Below are 24,602 nucleotides of genomic sequence, written 5' to 3'. Positions count from 1 at the left end.
TTAAATTCTTAAATTTTAAATTTAAATTCTTAAATTCTTAAATTCTTAAATTTAAATTCTTAAATTTAAATTCTTAAATTTTAAATTCTTAAATTTAAATTTTAAATTCTTAAATTTAAATTTAAATTTAAATTTTAAATTTAAATTTAAATTCTTAAATTTTAAATTTAAATTTTTAAATTCTTAAATTTTAAATTCTTAAATTCTTAAATTCTTAAATCTTAAATTTTAAATTTTAAATTCTTAAATTCTTAAATTTAAATTCTTAAATTCTTAAATTTAAATTTTAAATTTAAATTTTAAATTCTTAAATTCTTAAATTTAAATTTAAATTTAAATTTTAAATTTTAAATTCTTAAATTTTAAATTTTAAATTCTTAAATTCTTAAATTTAAATTCTTAAATTTTAAATTCTTAAATTTAAATTTAAATTCTTAAATTTTAAATTCTTAAATTTAAATTCTTAAATTTTAAATTTAAATTTTAAATTTAAATTCTTAAATTTTAAATTTAAATTTTTAAATTCTTAAATTCTTAAATTCTAAATTTTAAATTCTTAAATTCTTAAATTTAAATTTAAATTTTAAATTCTTAAATTTAAATTTTAAATTCTTAAATTCTTAAATTCTTAAATTTAAATTTTAAATTCTTAAATTTTTAAATTTAAATTTTAAATTTTAAATTCTTAAATTTAAATCTTAAATTTAAATTTAAATTCTTAAATTTAAATTTAAATTTTAAATTTTAAATTTAAATTTAAATTTAAATTCTTAAATTTAAATTTAAATTCTTAAATTCTTAAATTTTAAATTCTTAAATTCTTAAATTTAAATTCTTAAATTTAAATTTAAATTTTAAATTCTTAAATTTTAAATTTTAAATTTTAAATTTAAATTCTTAAATTTTTAAATTCTTAAATTCTAAATTTTAAATTTAAATTTAAATTTAAATTTAAATTCTTAAATTTAAATTTAAATTCTTAAATTCTTAAATTTAAATTTAAATTCTTAAATTCTTAAATTCTTAAATTTAAATTTAAATTCTTAAATTTTAAATTTAAATTCTTAAATTCTTAAATTTAAATTCTTAAATTTTAAATTTAAATTCTTAAATTCTAAATTTTAAATTTAAATTTTAAATTCTTAAATTTAAATTTTTTAAATTCTTAAATTCTTAAATTTAAATTTAAATTTAAATTTTTAAATTTTAAATTCTTAAATTTTAAATTTAAATTCTTAAATTTTAAATTCTTAAATTTTAAATTTAAATTTTAAATTCTTAAATTTAAATTTAAATTTAAATTTAAATTTAAATTCTTAAATTTTAAATTTAAATTTTAAATTTTAAATTCTTAAATTCTTAAATTTAAATTTTAAATTTTAAATTTAAATTCTTAAATTCTTAAATTTAAATTTAAATTCTTAAATTCTTAAATTTAAATTTAAATTTAAATTTAAATTCTTAAATTTTAAATTTTAAATTCTTAAATTTAAATTTTAAATTTTAAATTTAAATTTAAATTTAAATCTTAAATTTAAATTTTAAATTTTAAATTTAAATTTTAAATTTTAAATTCTTAAATTTTAAATTTAAATTTTAAATTTAAATTCTTAAATTTAAATTTTAAATTTTAAATTCTTAAATTTAAATTCTTAAATTTTAAATTTAAATTTAAATTTTAAATTTTAAATTCTTAAATTTAAATTTTAAATTCTTAAATTCTTAAATTTAAATTTAAATTTAAATTTTAAATTTAAATTCTTAAATTTAAATTTTAAATTTAAATTTAAATTTAAATTTAAATTTTAAATTTAAATTTTAAATTCTTAAATTTTAAATTTTAAATTCTTAAATTCTTAAATTCTTAAATTCTTAAATTTAAATTCTTAAATTTTAAATTTTTAAATTTAAATTTAAATTCTTAAATTCTTAAATTTTAAATTTTTAAATTTAAATTTAAATTTAAATTTAAATTTAAATTTAAATTTTAAATTTAAATTTAAATTCTTAAATTTTAAATTTAAATTTTAAATTAAATTTTAAATTTAAATTCTTAAATTTTAAATTTTAAATTTAAATTTTAAATTCTTAAATTTAAATCTTAAATTCTTAAATTCTTAAATTCTTAAATTCTTAAATTTTTAAATTCTTAAATTTTAAATTTTAAATTTAAATTCTTAAATTCTTAAATTCTTAAATTTAAATTTTAAATTTAAATTTAAATTTAAATTCTTAAATTTAAATTCTTAAATTCTTAAATTTAAATTTAAATTTTAAATTCTTAAATTCTTAAATTTTAAATTTAAATTTAAATTTAAATTTAAATTTTAAATTTAAATTTAAATTCTTAAATTCTTAAATTCTAAATTTAAATTTAAATTTAAATTTAAATTTAAATTCTAAATTTAAATTCTTAAATTCTTAAATTCTTAAATTCTTAAATTTTAAATTTAAATTTTAAATTTTAAATTTTAAATTTAAATTTAAATTTTAAATTTAAATTCTTAAATTCTTAAATTTAAATTTTAAATTCTTAAATTTAAATTCTTAAATTTTAAATTTTAAATTTAAATTTTAAATTCTTAAATTTTAAATTCTTAAATTTTAAATTTAAATTTTAAATTTAAATTTAAATTTAAATTTAAATTCTTAAATTCTTAAATTTAAATTTAAATTCTTAAATTTAAATTTTAAATTCTTAAATTTTAAATTTAAATTTTAAATTTAAATTCTTAAATTCTTAAATTTTAAATTTAAATTCTTAAATTTTAAATTTTAAATTTTAAATTTTAAATCTTAAATTTTAAATTTTAAATTCTTAAATTTTAAATTCTTAAATTTAAATTTAAATTTTAAATTTAAATTTAAATTTTAAATTTTAAATTTAAATTTTAAATTTTAAATTTAAATTTAAATTCTTAAATTTAAATTTAAATTCTTAAATTTAAATTCTTAAATTCTTAAATTTTAAATTTAAATTTAAATCTTAAATTTAAATTTTTAAATTCTTAAATTTTAAATTTAAATTTTAAATTTAAATTTAAATTTAAATTTTAAATTTAAATTCTTAAATTCTTAAATTCTTAAATTTAAATTTTAAATTCTTAAATTTTAAATTTTAAATTCTTAAATTTAAATTCTTAAATTTAAATTTTAAATTTAAATTTTAAATTTTAAATTCTTAAATTCTTAAATTTAAATTTAAATTCTAAATTTAAATTTTAAATTCTTAAATTTTTAAATTTAAATTTAAATTTTAAATTTTAAATTCTTAAATTCTTAAATTTAAATTTTAAATTTTAAATTTTAAATTCTTAAATTCTTAAATTTAAATTTAAATTTTAAATTTAAATTCTTAAATTCTTAAATTTTAAATTTTAAATTCTTAAATTCTTAAATTCTTAAATTTAAATTCTTAAATTCTTAAATTTAAATTCTTAAATTTTAAATTCTTAAATTTTAAATTTTTTAAATTTTAAATTCTTAAATTCTTAAATTTTAAATTTTTAAATTCTTAAATTTAAATTCTTAAATTCTTAAATTTAAATTCTTAAATTCTTAAATTCTTAAATTTAAATTCTTAAATTTTAAATTCTTAAATTCTAAATTTAAATTTTAAATTTTAAATTTTAAATTCTTAAATTTAAATTCTTAAATTCTTAAATTTTAAATTCTTAAATTTTAAATTCTTAAATTCTTTTATTCTTAAATTCTGAACAAATAATTTGATATTAAATTTTCAATTTTTTAAACATTGTTTTTTAATTTCCAAATTTGATTTTTTAAATTTCTGAATATCAACTTTTGATTTCTTAACATTTTTAAGCCATGAGTTTTTTTTACCCCAGGGGTTTTTTAAACTTTTTTTAAATTTTGAATATTTATTTTTTCTTGTTATTTTTTTCTAAATTGCAGATTTGAAAAAATTTTGTTTTTCAATGTGTATTTTCAATTTCTAAAGTTCTAAATTTTGCTTTTACTTTTGTTTTCATTTTTAGAATATTTGTGTTGTTGAATTTTAAATACCTGATAATTTTTATTATTGACTGTTACTTCTGGAAAATAAGTGAGAATATGCCAATTAGAAGGAATTCGCCTTCCAAACATATAAAAAATTCCCCCAATAAACATTCTCAATCACGTTTTAATAAATTATCTTTTTCAAAAAAAAAATGGATTCCGGATGAAAAAAAAAACTCTTATCACATCGTAATATTCAAATTGGTAAAATTCGTGATATACAATGAACTTAAACATCAAATCGCCACTCTCACCTAACGATTTCGGAAAACAACCGTGCCCCCCAACATTTTGGACTAGTCAGCGCCTCTGATTTTACGTGTGATTCAACAGTTTACGTCGAATCTCAATTTACATCAACTGAGTTTACATGTGATATTGTGTAAGTTTTTGATAACTTTTTCTTACTCTTGTTTATGCATTAATTAACAGTAACAATTGCTCTAAACCGAATTAAGACGTAACTCACAGCTGAAATCAACACAAAAACTCTTCAAGGTTCATAATATTTACAAATTGTTATTTGATTATTCACAAATAAACCGAATTGAATTGAATAGAGTTTACATGTGATTATTTTTTCCGTGTCGAGAAAATTCTTCTCTGCGTAGGGTCACAAAGTAAATTAAATCTCCCTTTCAATGATCTGTCTAACGATTTATTACAGTTCAAAATTCTTTGTCTTTGAAAAAAACTCCAACCTTTCTAAAGTGACCAAATATAAATGGAAATACTTAATTTTAAATACGAACTATTACTTAAAATTTTAACTTACATTATTTTTGGACTTAACATGTTTTTATTAATAATTTTAGAATGTGTGTCATAATTTTAAGCATAAACAATGTATTTTTCATGAAAATCGATCAATTTTCCCTTCAATTGATCAATTGATTAAAAACCGTAAAATTCAAATTGAGATATCTAAAAATAGACACCGAAAGACACGGAGATATTTCCAGGAAATGTAGTTGAAAGTGTGTACTTTCAGGTGCATTGTTTGGGTTTGCGCCAAAATGCGCCATTTTGAAAACATAGCAACTTGAAAATAGGCTCAAAATCACATAAAAATTGTTATAACTCCTTAATAAAGGTTTAAATCATTTTGCTGTCTTTGGCAAAGATGCGTTATTTTATGTCATAAACAACTCTTCAGAACATAACTAATTTTTTTTTTTGAATTAAATATACTTTATTGAATCTTTCTTATAATAATTACATTTGGTTTACATAATAAGTGGTCAGCTGTGGCTCTTCAGCTTTAGTTTGCTTTTCGTGATTTAAACACTGTTCATTTTTATAACTTTAAAAGTATATGATTTATCATTTTTGTAACACTAGGTACAATGAGGAAAAAAATGTTAAGAAAACATAACCTAACCTAAAACTAACTTAATCTTACCATAAACTAAACCAATCCTTGAATCAAGGGGTATTCAGATATAGCACATTTTTCCCTGAATTTCAAACATTTTTCTTGAATCTTCTGATCCAACATTTTAACTTCTGCTAATTCATGAACCTCACTTGATCTTGTCCAGCCAGGAACATTCAAAACCATTTTGAGTACCTTGTTTTGGACACGCTGGAGCTTCAATTTATGAGTTCTAGCGCAACACTCCCAAACAGGTACTGCATACTCAATAACGGGGTAAATTATTTGTTTGTAAACTGCTAACTTATTTTTCAAAGATAGCTTTGATTTTCTGTTAATTAAAGGATACAAACACCTGATGAGAATGCTGCACTTGTTCAATATTTTATCTACATGCTGCCGAAACAAAAGTTTCGAGTCAAGTATGAGACCTAAATAGACAACTTCCTTTGACCAGGGTATCGAAACATCATTCATTTTAATCAAAACATCATCCTTTGGGACAAATCTGGCCGATTTGGAAAGTGGAAAAATGATGGTTTGAGTTTTGGCTGCATTTATGCGAATTTTCCAGTCGCCAAAGTATTCGGAAAGAACGTCAAGACCCTTCTGAAGACGGCCAACTAAATATCTGGTTATTTTACCCTTATAAATAACGGCAGTGTCATCAGCAAAAAGTGACAACACACCATTACCAGGAAGAGTAGGCAAATCAGATGTAAAAATATTGTACAGAAGTGGGCCAAGAATACTTCCTTGGGAACCCCAGCATCAATGTTGAATAATCCAGAAGCAATCCCATTCAGAAAAACCTTGAACGATCTCTCCGAAAGATAGTGCTGGATAATTTTGATAAGATACATTGGAAAACCGTATAAATACAGTTTATGTATCAAACCATCATGCCAAACATTGTCAAAAGCCTTCTCAACATCCAACAAAGCCATAGCAGTTGATTTAGACTCAAGCTTGTTCTGCTTGATGATTTTAGTTACTCTCGTAAGCTGATGAGCAGTATTATGTCCCTTTCGGAAGCCAAACTGCTCATTCAAAATTATATTATTATCGTTGGTAAAATCCAAAAGCCTTGAATAGATGACCTTCTCAAAGAGTTTGGACAGACTACTCAAAAGACTAATGGGACGATAACTTGTTGGCGATGTTGGATCTTTTGAGGCTTCAAAATTGGTATGACTTTGCCCAGCTTCCAATTGGTGGGGAAGTAACCAAGTTGCAAACATTTATTGAAAATATTGGCTAGATGTTGAAAGAACTGATCACTCTGTTTTTTCAACACTAGATTAAAATGTTATCAAAGCCTGGAGCTTTCATATTTTTCATTTGTTTAACTGCAACTTTGACTTCCTCACCAGAAACATGGGAATCTGCAGGAAATTCAAAGGTAGAGTCATTGATTGTTGAAATACTATTGGCAACTGATGTTTCTTTACGGCTGGTCATGGAAGCGCCAAGATTATGTGAACTAACAAAATGAAGCCCAAGTGCATTTGCCTTTTCCTCGGATGTAATCAAAGGAGAATCCTCAACAATAAGAGGAGGAATAGGCTTTGGTTTGTTTTTAAGAACTTTTGAAAGTTTCCAAAATGGTTTTGAATAATTCCCAAGCTGGCTTACATGTTTTGAAAATTCTTGATTTCTGATATTGTCAAGTCGGTCTTGTATGATTTTGTTCAAATTGTTCACTGAAATCTTTTGTCATAGTCCCCAGTCCGTTGATATTGTCTCCTATAAACATTCCTAAGTCTAATCAAGTGTTTAGTATCTACGTCAATATCAGTTACCTTAAAATTAACAGGAACCTCCCGAACGTTGGCAGCCTCTGCTTGGTTGATAGCCTGCTGGATCACCTCCAGCGAACGATCAATATCAGCAGAAGTTTCCGGGTGTTGATCATAGTCGATGTTGCTGTCGACCACTTGCTGAAACTGCTGCCAGTCAACGTTGTGGTAATCTTTCCGGGTTGGTTGCCGCTGCGGAGTAACGGAAGCTCCAACCTCCACAACCACCGGATAGTGATCAGAACTCAACTCTTCAAACACCTCAGGATGAGCCACGTTCTCAGCCATATTGGTAATGAAGAAGTCGATGATTGAGTGATTCCCAGACCGAGCCACCCTCGTTGGACGATCCGGACTCACAACGTTGTAGTATCCGTTTTGCAGATCGTTGTGCAGAATCACTCCGTTCCGATTCCTCCTGCTGTTGCCCCAAACTTCATGCTTCGCGTTGAGGTCACCAGCGATGATGTACTTTGCGCTCCGCCGTGTCAGCTTCTGGATATCGCTCTTCAGTTTTGCTGCTGAACCATCTCTGGCATTCACCTGACGTGGGCAGTATGCAGCAATGAAGAGTACTGGGCCAACCGAAGTGGGAATTTCCACTCCAACGGCCTCGATGATGTCCAGCTTAAAGTGTGGCAGCCGGCGTGGCTTGAGATCACGATGAACAGCGACAAGCACACCTCCTCCTCCAGAGGTGGTCCTATCGAGCTGCGTCGCGATCTTGTAGTTTTGCAGATAAACTTTTTCACCGGGCTTCAGATGAGTTTCCGTGATGGCAGCTACGTCGATCTCCTTCTCGCGAAGAAAATCCACCAGCTCTAAATTCTTCCTCCTAATGGAGCAAGCGTTCCAATTCAGCAGCTTGAGGGACCTACGATCCATACTGGATGACGAACGAGGTCAGCACTTCAATCTGCTGGGTCTTGGTTTTGCATCCACGCAGTGCAGCGGACATCTGTTTGAAAATATTGAGGAGTTCGGTTGAGGTGTAAAGATCATTACCATTTTCCTCAACTGCTGGTTCTTGGGTTGGTCTTGGCTCCTGGCTGAAGCCCGGTGGTGGCGGTCTCGGCTCCTGGCTGGAACCCGGCCGTGGATGATTCATCTCAGCTCTCTTCCTGGGATCCAACGGCAACGGTGCCAAGTTCGGGACCTGGCGTCGCGGTTGAAGAGGTGGAAAATTTTGCTCCACCAGGGCTGGAGGAGTTCTACGACGCTGAGGCTGATTCTTCGTCGATGCTTGCTGCCGAATTTTCACGAACTCAGCTCTCTTGGGGCACTTTCGGTCGGTTGACGAGTGCTCACCGTTGCAGTTGAGGCACTTCACCAGCGAATCTTGGATGCACTGGGATGTGATGTGCGCATCGGTACCACATTTGGCGCAACGACGCTTCAGGTGGCAGTTCTTACCTCCGTGCCCGAAACCCAGGCAGTTGAAGCATTGTGTGACGTCACGATGCACTGGTCGGTATCGCTCCCACGACACGATAATGTTGAAAACCGCTCGAATTGCCTTCAGCTCAGGAAGCGTCGTCGATCCCTTAGCCAAATGCAGCAGGTAGAGCTGGTCACGGTACTTGATGTCTTTGTTGCGTCGGCTCATTTTGTGCACGGCCAACACATCCAGTTTCAAAACTTTTAGCTCGGCAGCTAATTCCTCCACTGGCATGTCGTACAGACCTCTGACGACGATTTTGTACGGCTTATCCATGACGACATCATGGGTAAAGTACTCCGCCTCGTTTTCGGTCAAGTAATCCTTGACCAGTTGATAGTGCTGCCTGGATTGCACCAGCACCTTAAATCCGTCCTGACACAGACGAATGTTGCCTAGGACTTTCCCAGACTTGATGAGTTCAACCAGCCCCGCTCGAAAGTCGATCGTTGCTGCTGATTGCCGCACATAAAAAGGAGGCAGTTTCTCCTTTCGCTGTTTCACTTCATTCTCCTTTGCTTCCGCTACCTGGTCCTCGTCAGGCAGTCCAGCAAACTTGTTGTTCTTCAATAGCTGCTCCTCGTGCGACGAAGAGTTCTCCTCCTCCTCATCCATCGGTACAGTACCGTCGCTCTTTTTCGTCTTTTTGCTGTTCGATGTCACTTCCAAAAGCACCTTCCTTTTGGAAATCCCCGGTTTTTGGCCATCAGTTGAGGCCTCAACCTTCCTTTTGGAAATTCCCACTTTTTTGCCTGCTTGAGCCGCAGGTAAGGCAATATTGCCGGCGTTTTGCGCCGGGACGCGACGAGTCATGTTGATTCAGACAACCTTCACCAACGAATGCTCGGATAACAATGAGAACATAACTAATAATCGCTAAAATGCTTACATTTTGAGTTGTCACCAAAAAAGTGCATTTTTAGACCATTTTTGCAAAAATGGCGTATATATCGAGTAGATTAAGAGCTACAAATTTGGCGTCTTGGACAAACTTTTATGAAATTTTCTCCTCTACAACTCTGCCCAAGACACCAAAGCTCTACAACGTCATCCAAGTACAACAACTCTTCTGAAGACACCATTTGACTAGGACGTCAAATAAAGGATTTATCAATTTATTCCACTTAATTTTGCCATTCCGAACACTGTGGCAGTAGAGTAACGAAAAATGGTAGAGGCTTGAAAACTTTATGTGTTTTTTTTTCTGAAATTTCTTGTGCGTCAATTTTATATGAAGTCAATTTGACACTAAATTTTGAAATTATCAACGTTTTGCCTTCCTCGCCTTACTGAGGAAAGGCTATAGTCTCTCGAAAACTGAATTTCTTAATTACGTATAATTATTATATCGACTCAGAATCATGTTCTTAGAAAATGTCGTTTTGGTTTCATTCGATCCCTCTTGGGGACTCATAATCACTATCTATAAATTAAGGTGTTTAGATAAGTCAATAACTTTTAAATATGCTTATTAGGGTGTTTCAATCAAAACGAAAAGTTCTCAGATCAGGGCAAACCGAGGTTCCCCTTGTAGAGTATACCCAAAGGGACTCTCAGCCCCAGCGAGTTTTTTTGTTGTCCCTATGGGTATCCTCTACAAAGGGAACCTCGGTTTTTCGTGATCTGAGAACTTTTTGGTTTTGGTTGAAACACCCTAATGCTTATAAAACAATTTAGACTCAAGTCCGGAAGATTGTTAAAAGGGTATTTTTTGTGAGAAACCCTGTCAAGTCATAGATCAAAAATACGTTGCTTAATCCACCTTTAGGTGGGTGGTGCCTTCCTTACATTCATAAAGTTACACAACAGAGCCTCAAAAAAGAGTATAAATAAGACTTATTTTTATCAAAATATCTGAGATCCGGCCTAAAAAAGTGTATAAATAATACTTAAGTGGTTTTAACTTTTGATAGGGTTGTCAGATCTTCAACGTATAAGGCTCATTGGAAAGGTCTTTTGATTACCTATACAAACACAGGTCGCATGGTGGATCCGGACAACGTTTTCGTCAAAATATTTGAGATCCGGCCTCCAAAAAGTGCATAAATAACACATAAGTGCTCATAACTTGTGATAGGATTGTCAGATCTTCAACGTTTTGGGCTCGTTGGAAAGGTCTTTGGAATACCTTTTAAAAACGTATAGCATGACCACCCTTTTTACAATCTTCCGAACTTTATTCGAAATCTTTTTTTAGCATAACTGAAGTACTTTACTAAACTTCATAATATTAACTAGGGTCTTGTGGGACCCCAAGAAGGATCGAATGAGACCAAGACGGTCGAAATCGGTTCAGCCAATCTGGAGATAATCGAGTGCACATTTTTCGGTGCACGGACTCACATCCAGACACACGCACAGACATTTGTACAGAATTTGATTCTGAGTCGATAGGTATACGTGAAGGTGGGTCTACGAGGTCTAATAAAGAAGTTCATTTTTCGAGTGATTTTATAGCCTTTCCTCATTGAGGTGAGGAAGGCAAAAAGGTATTTGAAAGACCTTTCCAACAAGCCCAACAGATTGAAGATCCGATAATCCTATCAAAACCTATATTTTAGTACTTTTCAGATGCCGGATCTCAGAAATTTTGATGAAAACGTTGTCTGGATGTCCGGACATCCGAATCAATCATGCAACTCATTGTTGGATACGTAATCAAAAGACCTTTCCAGCGAGTTCATAAGATTGAAGATATGAAAACCCTATCGATAGTTATGAGCATATGAAGTTATGTTTAACACTGGAACGCCCAACGCATGTCCAACTTACACGGACGCCCAAGCCTCCCAAAAAAGTTGGAACGGTAACTTCAACACGCCCGTTCCTGGGCATAACTCAACCAATCGGGACGATTCTTGTTCCCAGTGATTTGTAAGAATGTCTAGATGGTCCTAAAATTTTGTAGAACTTGATTTGAACAAATCTGTAATTTCTGTGACCGAAAACATCGTTCCAACTTTTTTTAAACGACTGCCCCCGCGGAATTTTCGGCGATTTTTTTTTACACGCGAAAAAAAAAGTTGGAACGATGTTTTTGATCGCAGAAATTAAAGATTTGTTCAAATCAAGTTCTACAAAATTTTAGGATCATCTAGACATTCTTACAAATCACTGGGAACAAAAATCGTCCCGATTGGTTGAGTTATGCCCGAGAACCATTGAGTTTAAGTTACCGTTCCAACTTTTTTGGAGCCTTGGGCGTTGGAATGTTAAAGAACGTGAGTTTTCAAAAAGCCGTAAGAGCCACCGTGACCTCCGATACTATTTTTTGTTTTTCTTCAAATTGAAACAATATTTCATTTGTTTTTAGTTAAGGACACTTGAATGACGTGTAAATGAACAGTCTCAAGCATTTTTGAAATTAGTTTATCGTAAGTAGATCGAATACCGATGCAAAAAGGGTTTTGTTTACATCTTTTTGAAAACTCAACCAAGGTTTGTAGGTTGGAAATTTTTATTTTGCAAAAAAAAACTTTATAAATGTGAGGAAGGCATCAACACCGTACGGTGGATGAAGTAACGTTTTACTCAGCAAGGATTTTTTTCGATTATTCCAAAATTAAAAGGAGTCTTACCGCCCCTCCATCACAAGATATTGAAAAAAAAGAGTCGTGAACAGGGAACTAAATCAGTCTACTAAAATTTCAAACTAATTTTAATGATTACCGAAAGACCACTCTGCAAAATACTGTTTTTGCATGCGTTTCATTTACAAATCTTCCGGATTAATTCGGAAAAATGAAAAACTTTGCTTTAATGAGAGTTTTATTTTTATTGAAACATTGAAAAACAACTTGAATATTAGATTGTAAACAAATGTGAGATATTTCCTAATGAACTCTTCCCTGCAAATAGTGCCATAATGTAACTATTTAAAAACTATTTAATAGAAATTATTGAAATATTTATATGATTGATTCTGAGATATTAAAACTCAAACGCTCGGGTAGTCATTTGACCCCAATTTTTTTTATTTTTTTTATTAATTTCGGTAGAATTGACCAAATTGGATGCTTCCGGTTGCAAAAGATCCGGATTTGTCTATATTTTTAACTGTCAGACACAATATGGTCCATTTTTACCAGAGATATACCGGAAACCGGTGGAGTACCTCGGCCCTTCTATATGGGTATTTGGTCAATATAACAAAAACATTTCACAGAACAATGCCGGAAACGATACAAAACTTAGTTAAAAGCTTTTTAAGAAAAAACTAGGGGTCAAATGACTACCCAAGCGTATGAATGATAAAAAAAAAACAAATATAATACTGTAGACCAAAGTCAACATCCATATCCAATGCCATCCAAATTTTCCTTGAAAAAAAAAACGGCGAAGTAAACAATCTTTATTATTTCAAAACAATAATCCTTCACACACATGATGCCTATTGACAGGCATTTCATAATATCAAATATTTCACCTTAGTTCAAAGTTTGATTTTGGCATTGAAAACTAGATGAGAATTGCTCTGCCCCTTTTGTTTGCCTAACGTTTTAACACCCGCCAAAGAAGAATTCAAAGCATGGAAATCGTCTGCCTGGTGCTGTGGCGGAACGAAAAAAAACTCAAGTTCAACTGCGGCGTCGTGCTGCTGCTGCTCATGGTGAACTTTCCACAGCCCGTGGATGGATTGTGCAACAAAACAAATTGCTTGAACGCTTGGACAGCCGCTTCAGAATGCACAAACATTGTTTTCTAACACTTGTTGGGGTTGTTTACTATTTGTAGCATAATATTGACCACTAATTTGACGATATTTTCGACGTCAAAGAGCAAACCTGAAAGCTTTCCTAAAACGAATGGACTATTTTTTTTCTCCGTGCCGTGATGATGTTGTTTGGGCACTTGGCCATTTGCGACATGGTTTGGACTCGAAGCTTCCGAACGAATCGAAGTCAATTAAAGCGATCAACAATTATTTTTCACATTTTCGTCGCTTGTGCAATCCATTGTTGCCGCTAGCTGACTGGCTGACCGGTTGGCTGGTTAGTAGTGGTGGTTTGGCCAGTCGTACAATTTTAAACTGTGAGCTTGCGCGCGCTATTGCAAGGTCCCCACGCGATTTGTCCAAGCACCCGCTACATGCAATAATCGATAATGGCGACTTTGGCGTATGCCGGGTCTGCTAGGTTTTACAATCGTTCGTGTCCTGGAACTAATTTGGAACTGTTTACGCTTGTTTGTGGTAACAGTTTCTTGCATTTCAAACCTGCTAACCGTTGTGTCCCTTGACCTGGTGTTTTCAGATTCCTAATCAAAGGGATGCGCTCGTTTTAAAAAAAATCGAAATAATCTAGAAGAGATATGAGCAATTCTCGCTGAAACCGTCCCACTAGAAGCACATGTTCTCAAATCGTTACGGCAATGTTCTCATTCGATTCAGCGCGCCAAAAACCCATAAAAACAACCTTCGAACCAATGAAAATGTTAGCCGTTATCCACCTGTAAAGAAAAACTTATTTTGAACAATGAATTTTTTTTCGAAAAAATGCCCTAGTTTGAAGAAATGATACCTCCCAAAATACATTACCAAACATCAAAAAGTTATATATCGTTGGAAAGGTATTCGCGAGGGCTTTCAGGGCTTTGTAAAAACACACATAGCAAACAAGTTTATAAATTTTAAGCTTTGAAGTACTCTGAAAACTAATGTCCTTACTTAGACTGTAGTCTCGATTCGCCATATTTCGCTGAAGTTATATTTTATGTACAGAATTTTTTTTGGAAAGGTCTGCTTTATTTGTATAACCTCAATTGTGCACATACAAGTGCAAAGTAGAAATCAATATTTTTTGATTAAGCTAAAATTTGGTGGGGCTGTTGATACCATCAACACAAGTAAGAAACTCGATTTTCGTCCAAATTGGACTACGCCCTTTCATTTGACACAAGTCAAATTACGATAAATTTATCTTTATTTGGGGTAAAAAATAACCCCCAATTGAAAACTGAATGAAAAATTAACTTTAAAAACATTAAAAAGTGAAAAATCCCTTTGCCCCACATACGGGGCAAAGCTACGCACTTATTTTTTAGGGTAATTGCTTGGTTTTTGACATAAAAGCGATTTGAGGTAAATCCTAGTACTACGTTTAGAAGGCAAGTGATAAGGGTACCATTTGGTATATACATCGAATGAAAAATATTGTTTGGTCGGTGACAGAATGATTGTCACAAGGTGCGTACCTCTGCCCGCTCTTCTCTATTCTATGTAAAAAAAATATTTTGGGATTCATTCAACATTAATTTTAATCGCTCTCAATATAAAAAACTAACCTAATCCACCTATGTGGTTGATGCCTTCCTCATTTTTTACCAAAAAATGGGTAATATGAGTGGTTTGGACACACATTTCAGCTTTTTTAGCTCCAGAAAAAACACAGATATAACTTATGTGGTAATAACTCGAGACAGGGTTGCCAGATCTTCAATGTTTTGCACTCATTGGAAAGTTCTTTCGATTACCTAACCAACGATGGGTCGGATGATGGATCCGGACATAGTTTACATACATTTAGGTGAGATCCAGATTCAAAAAAGTACATAAATATCACTTAAGTGGTCATAACTCGAGACAGGGTTGCCAGATCTTGAATTTTTTGGACTCATTTAAAAGGCCTTTGAATTACCTAATCAACGATGGGTCGGATGATGGATCCGGACATAGTTTACATACATTTAAGAGATCCGGCTTCAAAAAAGTACATAAATATCACTTAAGTGGTCATAACCAAACCAACGATGGGTCAGATGATGGTTCCGGACATAGTTTACATACATTTAGGTGAGATCCGGCTTCAAAAAAGTACATAAATATCACTTAGGTGGTCATAACTCGAGACAGGGTTGCCAGATCTTCAATGTTTTGGACTCATTGGAAAGACTTTTCAATTGAATAACCAACGATGGGTCGGATGATGGATCCGGACATAGTTTACATACATTTAGGTGATATCCAGATTCAAAAAAGTACATAAATATCAATGAAGTGGTCATAACTCGAGACAGGGTTGCCAGATCTTCAATGTTTTGGACTCTTTGGAAAGGCCTTTCAATTGCCTAACCAACGATGGGTCGGATGATGGATCCGGACATAGTTTACATACATTTAGGTGAGATCCGGCTTCAAAAAAGTACATAAATATCACATAAGTGGTCATAACTCGAGACAGGGTTGCCAGATCTTCAATGTTTTGGACTCATTGAAAAGGCCTCTCAATTGCCTAACCAACGATGGGTCGGATGATGGATCCGGATATAGTTTACGTACATTTTAGTGAGATCCGGCTTCAAAAAAGTACATAAATATCACTTAAGTGGTCATAACTCGAGACAGGGTGGCCAGATCTTCAATGTTTTGGACTCATTGGAAAGACTTTTCAATTGAATAACCAACGATGGGTCGGATGATGGATCCGGACATAGTTTACATACATTTAGGTGATATCCAGATTCAAAAAAGTACATAAATATCAATGAAGTGGTCATAACTCGAGACAGGGTTGCCAGATCTTCAATGTTTTGGACTCTTTGGAAAGGCCTTTCAATTGCCTAACCAACGATGGGTCGGATGATGGATCCGGACATAGTTTACATACATTTAGGTGAGATCCGGCTTTAAAAAAAGTACATAAATATCACATAAGTGGTCATAACTCGAGACAGGGTTGCCAGATCTTCAATGTTTTGGACTCATTGAAAAGGCCTCTCAATTGCCTAACCAACGATGGGTCGGATGATGGATCCGGATATAGTTTACGTACATTTTAGTGAGATCCGGCTTCAAAAAAGTACATAAATATCACTTAAGTGGTCATAACTCGAGACAGGGTTGCCAAATCTTCAATGTTTTGGACTCTTTGGAAAGGCCTCTCAATTGCCTAACCAACGATGGGTCGGATGATGGATCCGGACATAGTTTACATAAATTTAGGTGAGATCCAGCTTTAAAAAAGTACATAAATATCACTTAAGTGGTCATAACTCGAGACAAGGTTGCAAGATCTTCAATGTTTTGGACTCTTTGGAAAGGCCTTTCAATTACCTAACCAACGATGGGTCAGATGATGGATCCGGACATTGTTTACGTGCATATAATTGAGATCCGGATATTTGCGAAAACACGTTTTTATACATAACTTTTGAACTACTTATCGAAACTTCAAACAATTCAATAGCGATGTATGGGACCTTAAACCAAGTCGAATGCAACTAGTTCCATCAAAATCGGTTCAGCCATTGCTGAGAAAACTCAGTGAGAATTTCGGTCACATACATACATACACACACACAGACATTTGTTCAGTTTTCGATTCTGAGTCGATAGGTATACATGAAGGTGGGTCTAGGAGCTTTTAATAAAAAAAATCATTTTCAGAGCAGGATTATAGCCTTACCTCAATGAGGAAGGCAAAACCAAGTACAAGGTTTTCATTTGTGCAACATAAATATACTGAAAATCGTTTTAATTGAAAAACAGACTATACACAGTAAAAAAAAAAACATAGTAAAATTACATCTAAAAAGGGGTACATCTTTCATGTCAGAAAAAAAGCTTTCATTTTACCTCTAATAATGTGTAAATTTACATCTGGCAGACGCTAGGAAAAAATATCTGTAATCCTAAAAAAAATATCAACCGGCGATAGTTGATACTAAGTCCGCGCCCCAACCCGCACGGCCAACTCGTCGCTGTGAAAAAAGTATGATCAAAGCCAATGTAGCTCTATGTACCGTAAATGCAGTAAATACAGTATACGATTTCGTTGGTTCGAAGGTTGTTTGTATGGTTTTTTGGCGCGCTGAATCGAATGAGAACTTTGCCGTAACGATTTGAGAACATGTGCATCTAGTGGGACAGTTTCAGCAAGAATTGCTCATGTTTTATTTGAGGGAAAAAGCCCGATTGAGTAGAACGCCTACCGATGGGTCCTTCTCAAATAGGCACAAACCTCTTACTTTTTTTATTATCAACAGATTTTACAATCCAAATGACATAGAGGATATTTTCAATCAAACTTGAGCTAACAAACTAAACTAGCACAATATCGTTTTGGTAGATGGTTGACTGTCTAAGAGATGTTAGATAAAGAATGGAAAGGTAATTAAAATATGAAAAAAATCTGGAGTCTGTACGTTAAACTTATTTCTAAAGCATGTTTAAAAAAATCTTCATTTTGGTGAGATGAATCGATAACTACATTTACGTAGTTACTAAAAACAAGATTGTCCACAAAACTTTTGCTATTCTGAAGATCTAAATCATTTTTTAAATTCATTTGAGATCAAATTGTTCAAACACTCCGTTGATGTTTAGTGTTCAAACGACTGACGATTGTTGAATGCATGATAACTCATTGAAATAAGTTAGAGTATTTGAGTAATTAAATTGGTAGAATTTTAATTGGTTAATCATCATCATGTGAACTTTTTTTTACTGAAATCGGTATTATATTACTGAATGTGGATTAAATTAGATGTTACCATCTATTGAGTCCGCTGTCCGCTTTGTAAGCAAATGATTCTGGGTTCGATTCCCATCTGCTGCAACCTTCCATCGGATGAGGAAGTAAAATGTCGGTCCCGGCCTTGGTTGTTAGGCCGTTAAGTCATTCCAGGTGTAGGAGTTGTCTCCATGCCATAAGTACAAACAACACACCATACCAAGCCTACTCCGGTGGAATCGCTGGCGGCGGTTGGACTCGCAATCCGAAGGTCGCCAGTTCAAACACTGGGGTGGAAGGTTCCTTGGAGTAGAAAGAGGTTTGGGTGCTCTCCCCATTCAAGCCTTCGGACTCCTAGGTTCGAGCAGAAACTTGCAATAGAGACCACAAAAGACCCGGGGGTCGTTAATGTGGATGGTTTGATTTTTGATCTATTGAGTATATCTCCACTAAAATTAGTAGCTATTGACTTAAAATATTTGAAATTCGCTAAATAAGTTATTGCCAAATTAAAAAAAAATGCAGAATGTCACGAAAGCAGACATATTGCAAACAAATCCTAGATAATGTTTCTTTTACCACGATTCCAACATTACTTAACACTACCTTAGGATTGGATTTAAGTTAGATAATTAAGAAACAAGCCGGTCTATTTACGGAAATGCCAGCATCCGTAGAAAGCGCCGAGCAAAATCGTGATAATCTTAATATGCCGGACATTCGCAGGTGTTTGTGTGTGCGCGCGCATTATTTTTGCACTGCTTTCGTCTTTGCTTACCTTCAATCAGTCTGAGTTCGGCGAAAATCGTAAAACTGCAGACCAGCAGAGCTTTTACCAATAGCATCATTTACGGGCAGGTGGTCGTAGCAAGCCGTGGTGGGATGCTGTCTTCGGTGGGTAATGAAATCGTTTCTCTTCAGCTACTGCTACGATTACACACGATTACTCCCACTGGTCACTTGGATCGACAAGTTTGACGCGGACGACGACAACAACGTGGCTGCTGCGCGTCGAGACGCTCATTTAGGTGCACAGCAAGCAAGCCAGTCTGCGTGCCAGTACTTTCATCCCTTACACAGCCAGAGCCTACTGCAATTGAACCGAGCGCGCGCGCAAAAAGGCAAAAATCGGTGGAGAAGGGGTAAAATTTTTACCAGGTGATAGTACACGACACGACTCTACCTTAACTTTGACTTTTTACTCTTTGTGGCGCGGCGCGTGAATAGACCTAGGCGCTGCAGAAGTGCGATCGTTCATTGGGCAATCGCGAGCCAAGGCAGGAGGAAAATAAAAGAGTGTCCGTTCCGAGACCAACTCCGGCAGCTTTAGTGAGTAAATAAAAGCTAGCGCATAAATGTAAACAACTGGTTTTTTCTCTTTTGAACGGCTCACGGCGAGGCAGGAAAAAAACGGGCAAAGACACGGGGCGAATATCTGCTTTCACATGGTTGCTTTCACTTGAAATATTATTACATCGGCTGCACAAAACACTCTTTTCGGTACTTTACTCTCTTTGTTGTTGTTTTTTTTTTTAACCGAACTGCTCCTCGTAATCAACCCGAAAAATCTACTAACGGCTTTTAGGGGCTTGGCACTCTTCAAGTTGAACAAATTATACGGTATATTTTGGACGGTGTTATTTAACGCCTCAAACGGGAAGTGCACTTTGGTTTTTCGAGGACAATAAATTGTCACAGCCACACACTACGCGAGAGACCCTCAAGTGCACCACGATCGACGCATTTCAATAACCGCACAAGATGCCAATATTAACATTATGTAATATTTATTTTTCGTACACACAGTTTAGTGACACTACACTATTGTCCAACAACTTGTTTTCCACATGCACCAGCAAAAATTACGACGACTGCATCATTCGCGACGTGTGAGTGCATCAAGCCAGAGCCAGAGAGCGAGAGTCTTGGAGACTCAAAAAAGCTGAAGCGACGAACCTTCTGAAAACCAAAAGACGGCAGCTCGTAAAAACTTCCGAACCGTCTAAGCTACCGACAACGACTGATCGCGACGACTCACGCGGAGAGCCAGCCTGATGCGTGTTAGCATTAAGAGATTGCGCTCCGCCAACCAGTCGGTCTCCGGCGACGACGACGATTATGAGACGCTGCTTCTCCGGCTTCACGGATCGTAAAACGGTGTGGCGCAAGGGAAGTTGGGCAGTACACCTAGTAGTGTGGAAGGATGGTTCAATTACCGTCAACTGGGGAGAATCGGGACTGCAGTCTGAATAGGGACAATTGTTTTTTAGCACTTAAGGGAGCGTTTTTTTATTACGTAACGCAGTTGGGGTGCGTGGGGTTTACGAAGGGCGTTTTAAGCACCATAAAATTACTCATCAGAATGAGGGGGGGGGGAGTGAGTGACTGGGGGAGAGGGGGCGGGGTCTGAAATCTCGAAAATCTCTGGACGTAAAATTTGAACAAACCCAAATAACACAAACGTTATCACAAAACTTTTCAAAAACTAAAACAACAACGCTCGCTCTTGTCCGCGTGGACTTTTCTCCGGCTTCAAACCCGAAGTCTTGAGCACGACGCCGAAGAAAGAAACGGCGGCGCAGCGTATCCAACTTCCAGCAACGATTTGACCCACAATTTCGCTCGCATTTTTGAGCCCCACACGAAGTAGGAGGGAGCCAAAACCAAGAGTCATCCAATTCGCTCTCCCCCCGAAGCTCTGTGCAGCTGCTCAAATTTGGATGCACCGCGATGAGTAGCACGCGGCGCCGTGGAAACTGGGATAAGCCGAAATTCGATCTTGATTGTGTGGGTAGACCTGCTTGGGAGAGATAGAGAGAAGAAGCGTGGCTACGATCAGAAAGAATGGGTGTGTGTTTGCTCTTGAGTCAGCACCTTCAGAATGGACACGTGAGAGGAAAGTTTAAAAAGCTCCCCCACCGAATTAACGAATTCGGGCAAAGAGGTATGCAAACAACGAGCCATCAGTGGTTTTCAACCACTTCGGCATGGAGCGAGTAATTATTTTTCTGTTCCGAAGTGGTCTGATGATAAACCACAGGAAATATTAATTAGAACACTGGAAAGTTGTTTGTGTACTGATCTTTACGGATACGAAAAAAATTTCATTTGGGAGAAAGCATTCATGATTTTGAGAATAACGAAAAATTCTTTCATCGGACACCTAAGTTGACTCAGATATACCTTATAACTCCATCATCTTTAGGCCAAAATAAGTTAAGATCGCCATTTTGTACAGCTTTACCGCCATTTACCTCAACTTTTGATATTCACAGATCCCCAAAATTTTATTTCAATCCTGAGATATGTACATATGAAAGTAGTTGAAATCTGATCGTGCTATCTTGACACACCCTGCAGTTGCGGCAACTGTCCAAAGGAAATTTAATCAGGGAATGTTTTGCCACACATGTCCGACTACATTATCAAATCAAAAAATCAAATTATTCGCTCTACAGCATTGCCTTGGTGTTCTCGATTGCGAGATTCCTACTCGAAACTAGGTGTTCGAAGGCTTGATTGTTGAGGCAATTGCAAACCTCTTTTTACACCATACTTCCCCATCCGACGGAAGGCGTGATCAAACAAATCTCGTCTCAAAATTTGCCACCGGGACCTTCTGAGATCAAACCCAGGCCGACTGGGTGAGAGGGAACCACGCTTACCCCTACACCACGGTCCCGGACTACATTATATATTTTCGATTATTGCTCAGGACACTGCACAGTGGTCCAGATCGCAAAATTAAGTGGAAAATGGATTTTCCGAAAAATGGTGATGTTTTGGAGCTCTGGTGTTTTCAGAAGAGTTGTTGCAAATAGAAAGGGGCAACTTTTGGTTTGGTTGAAGCTTAGGGTAGTTCACGATTAGGGTGATTTTGAAAATCTAACTTTACAGGAATATTTTTGGGAATTTTTTCGTCTTCTACAAAGTTGTTGGGCTTGCCAATTCAAGCAAATTTGTCCAAGACACCCAAATTTTATCTCGTAATCTACGCCTTCTATGACCAAATTATGACCAAATATTGAGAGCACTTTTAGAACTCAAAAAAACGAACATTTTTATGTTCTCGCATGTCAGTTTGGACTTAAGTTCAGCCATTTTAAGGTAAAAAATATGAAAATTTAAAACTTAAATACCTCGAAAAGGCGCAAGCAAAATTTTAAGCGCTAGGTTGCATTTGAAAGAGGAGATCTAGCACTACAAACACTGAAAAAATCTCAGGGGTGTTTTTCTTTAAACTCGAGATATCTTCATTTGAAAAAGTCTAATTTTCAAAGGAAACTTGGGGAAAACCATATGGGACCGCCCTAACGAAATTCGAAAATTGTCCAAATATATGATTTTCCATGTAATTTTGCCCGCTGAATCTGAATCTGTCCTCAGAATTGATCCATTGTATCGAAAAGTTGATTTTTGGTTATATTTTGGGTTTCATTGTAAAAATATCACTTCTCTAAAGCAGGGATGCCCAACTTTTAGGCCCTGCGGGCCAGATCTGATTTTTCAGAAGCAGTGGCGGGCCGGAATTAATATTTGATAAAAGTTGAAAAAGTAAACACATTTTTTTTCGATTTTCTCATGATTGAGTTTTTTTTAAGCAAATACATAAAAGAACTAGTGTTGCAAATATGATTCATCAAATTGTTTATTTGACTTATTTTAATTTTTGCTGGTTTAAAATTGTAGAGATATTGTTTTAGACGATTGCAATTAAAAACCTTCATATATTTTTTTTAATAAAAAAAAATAAAATTTCAATGATCATTGCGAGTTTTTGAAGTTTTTGATACATTTTTCAATATTTCAAAAATATTTCCAGCGATCTATTTTCAGTATGAATAAATTGATTTTTAAGCTTTTTTAAAAAAAACTTTATCATTAAAAAGTTGTTTTGGAAAAATACATTCGTTTTGCTTACTTATTTATTAAAAAAAAAAGAAAATAGAAAAAAAACTTCTAATTGAAGTATAAACAGTCAAAACTGAAAGAAATAACATTTAGTCTTTTTTTTGTAAATTTTAAGATAAATATCGAAGTTTTTTCATAAATTTAACAATTTTATGAAATGAATATTTTTGTTTTCCTGCACAACTCACAATTTCAGTTTAATAATATCAATATAAAAATTATAAGAATTAATTTCAAACATTTTTTTTTATATTTATTTAAATTTCTTTTCCATGTACATTCATTCAGTTAAAATATTATTGAGTGTCCAATCACAAACGATGACTTTTCACCTCAATTTTAAATACTAGCAACTTTCATTTATTCATGAAATATTGTAGCTTTCGCTATTCAGTGATTTCAAATGTAGGAGGTCCTACATGTACAAAAGGAAAAGGGATACCTTAAAACTAACTTATAAACTATATAAAGAGCGGATCAATGCAGCTGAAGACTGCAATGATTTTTGTCGAAATGCATCAATTATCTTATTGGACATAACATCCAAAGTGTCAACTTCGGCTAATTGATGAAGTTCACTGGTGCTGAACCAGGGAGGAAGTTTCAGAATCATTTTCAGAATTTTGTTCTGAATCCTCTGAAGTTTTTTCTTCCTGGTTAAGCAACAGCTTGTCCAGATCGGCACAGCATAAAGCATGGCAGGTCTGAAAATTTGTTTATAAATTAACAGTTTATTCTTGAGACAAAGTCTAGAATTCCTGTTTATAAGTGGATACAAACATTTAATATATTTGTTACATTTAACCTGGATACTTTCAATGTGATCCTTGTAAGTAAGGTTTTTGTCATAAGCAAGTCCAAGATATTTCACTTGATCCTCCCACTTTAAATTTACCTCATTCATCTTTATAATGTGATGACTTTTTGGTTTAAGAAAATCAGCCCTTGGTTTGTGAGGGAAAATAATAAGTTGAGTTTTTGTAGCATTTGGAGTAATTTTCCATTCTTTCAAATAAGAATTGAAAATATCCAAGCTTTTTTGTAATCTTCTTGTGATGACACGAAGGCTTCTACCTTTGGCGGAGATGCTTGTATCATCAGCAAAAAGTGATTTCTGACATCCTGGGGGCAAATCAGACAAGTCAGAAGTAAAAATATTGTATAAAATTGGACCCAAAATGCTTCCTTGAGGGACGCCAGCACGTACAGGTAGTTGATCAGATTTACTATTCTGATAACATACCTGCAGAGTACGATCCGTCAAATAATTTTGAATAATTTTCACGATATAAATCGGAAAATTAAACCTTTTCAATTTCGCAATCAAACCTTTATGCCAAACACTGTCAAATGCTTTTTCTATGTCTAGAAGAGCAGCGCCAGTAGAATAGCCCTCAGATTTGTTGCTTCGAATTAAATTTGAAACTCTCAACAACTGATGAGTAGTTGAATGCCCAAGGCGAAATCCAAACTGCTCATCAGCGAAAATTGAATTTTCATTAATGTGCGTCATCATTCTATTAAGAATTATTCTTTCGAATAATTTACTAATAGATGAAAGCAAACTAATGGGCCGATAGCTTGAGGCTTCAGCAGGATTTTTATCCGGT

At 33.3% G+C, this 24,602-nt stretch overlaps 1 protein-coding gene across 2 annotated transcripts in view; it reads right to left on the bottom strand.

The window, feature by feature from the left end:
* Window positions 1–20,113, bottom strand: part of LOC6034417 — a 62,290-nt gene extending 42,177 nt beyond the window's left edge. For both annotated transcript variants that reach the window (XM_038266838.1, XM_038266839.1), the window contains exon 1: window positions 18,860–20,113. In XM_038266838.1, the coding sequence (XP_038122766.1) occupies window positions 18,860–18,929 (70 nt within the window). In that variant the 5' untranslated portion in view covers window positions 18,930–20,113. The remainder of the gene's footprint in view (window positions 1–18,859) is intronic.
* Between the last annotated feature and the right edge of the window lie 4,489 nt (window positions 20,114–24,602).

The sequence above is a fragment of the Culex quinquefasciatus genome, chromosome 1 (genome assembly GCF_015732765.1).
Source record: "Culex quinquefasciatus strain JHB chromosome 1, VPISU_Cqui_1.0_pri_paternal, whole genome shotgun sequence".
In the NCBI taxonomy this organism is placed as follows: Eukaryota; Metazoa; Arthropoda; class Insecta; order Diptera; family Culicidae; genus Culex; species Culex quinquefasciatus.
The sequence above is the reverse complement of the archived record's forward strand: the minus strand, read 5'-3'. Positions and strand labels throughout refer to the sequence as shown.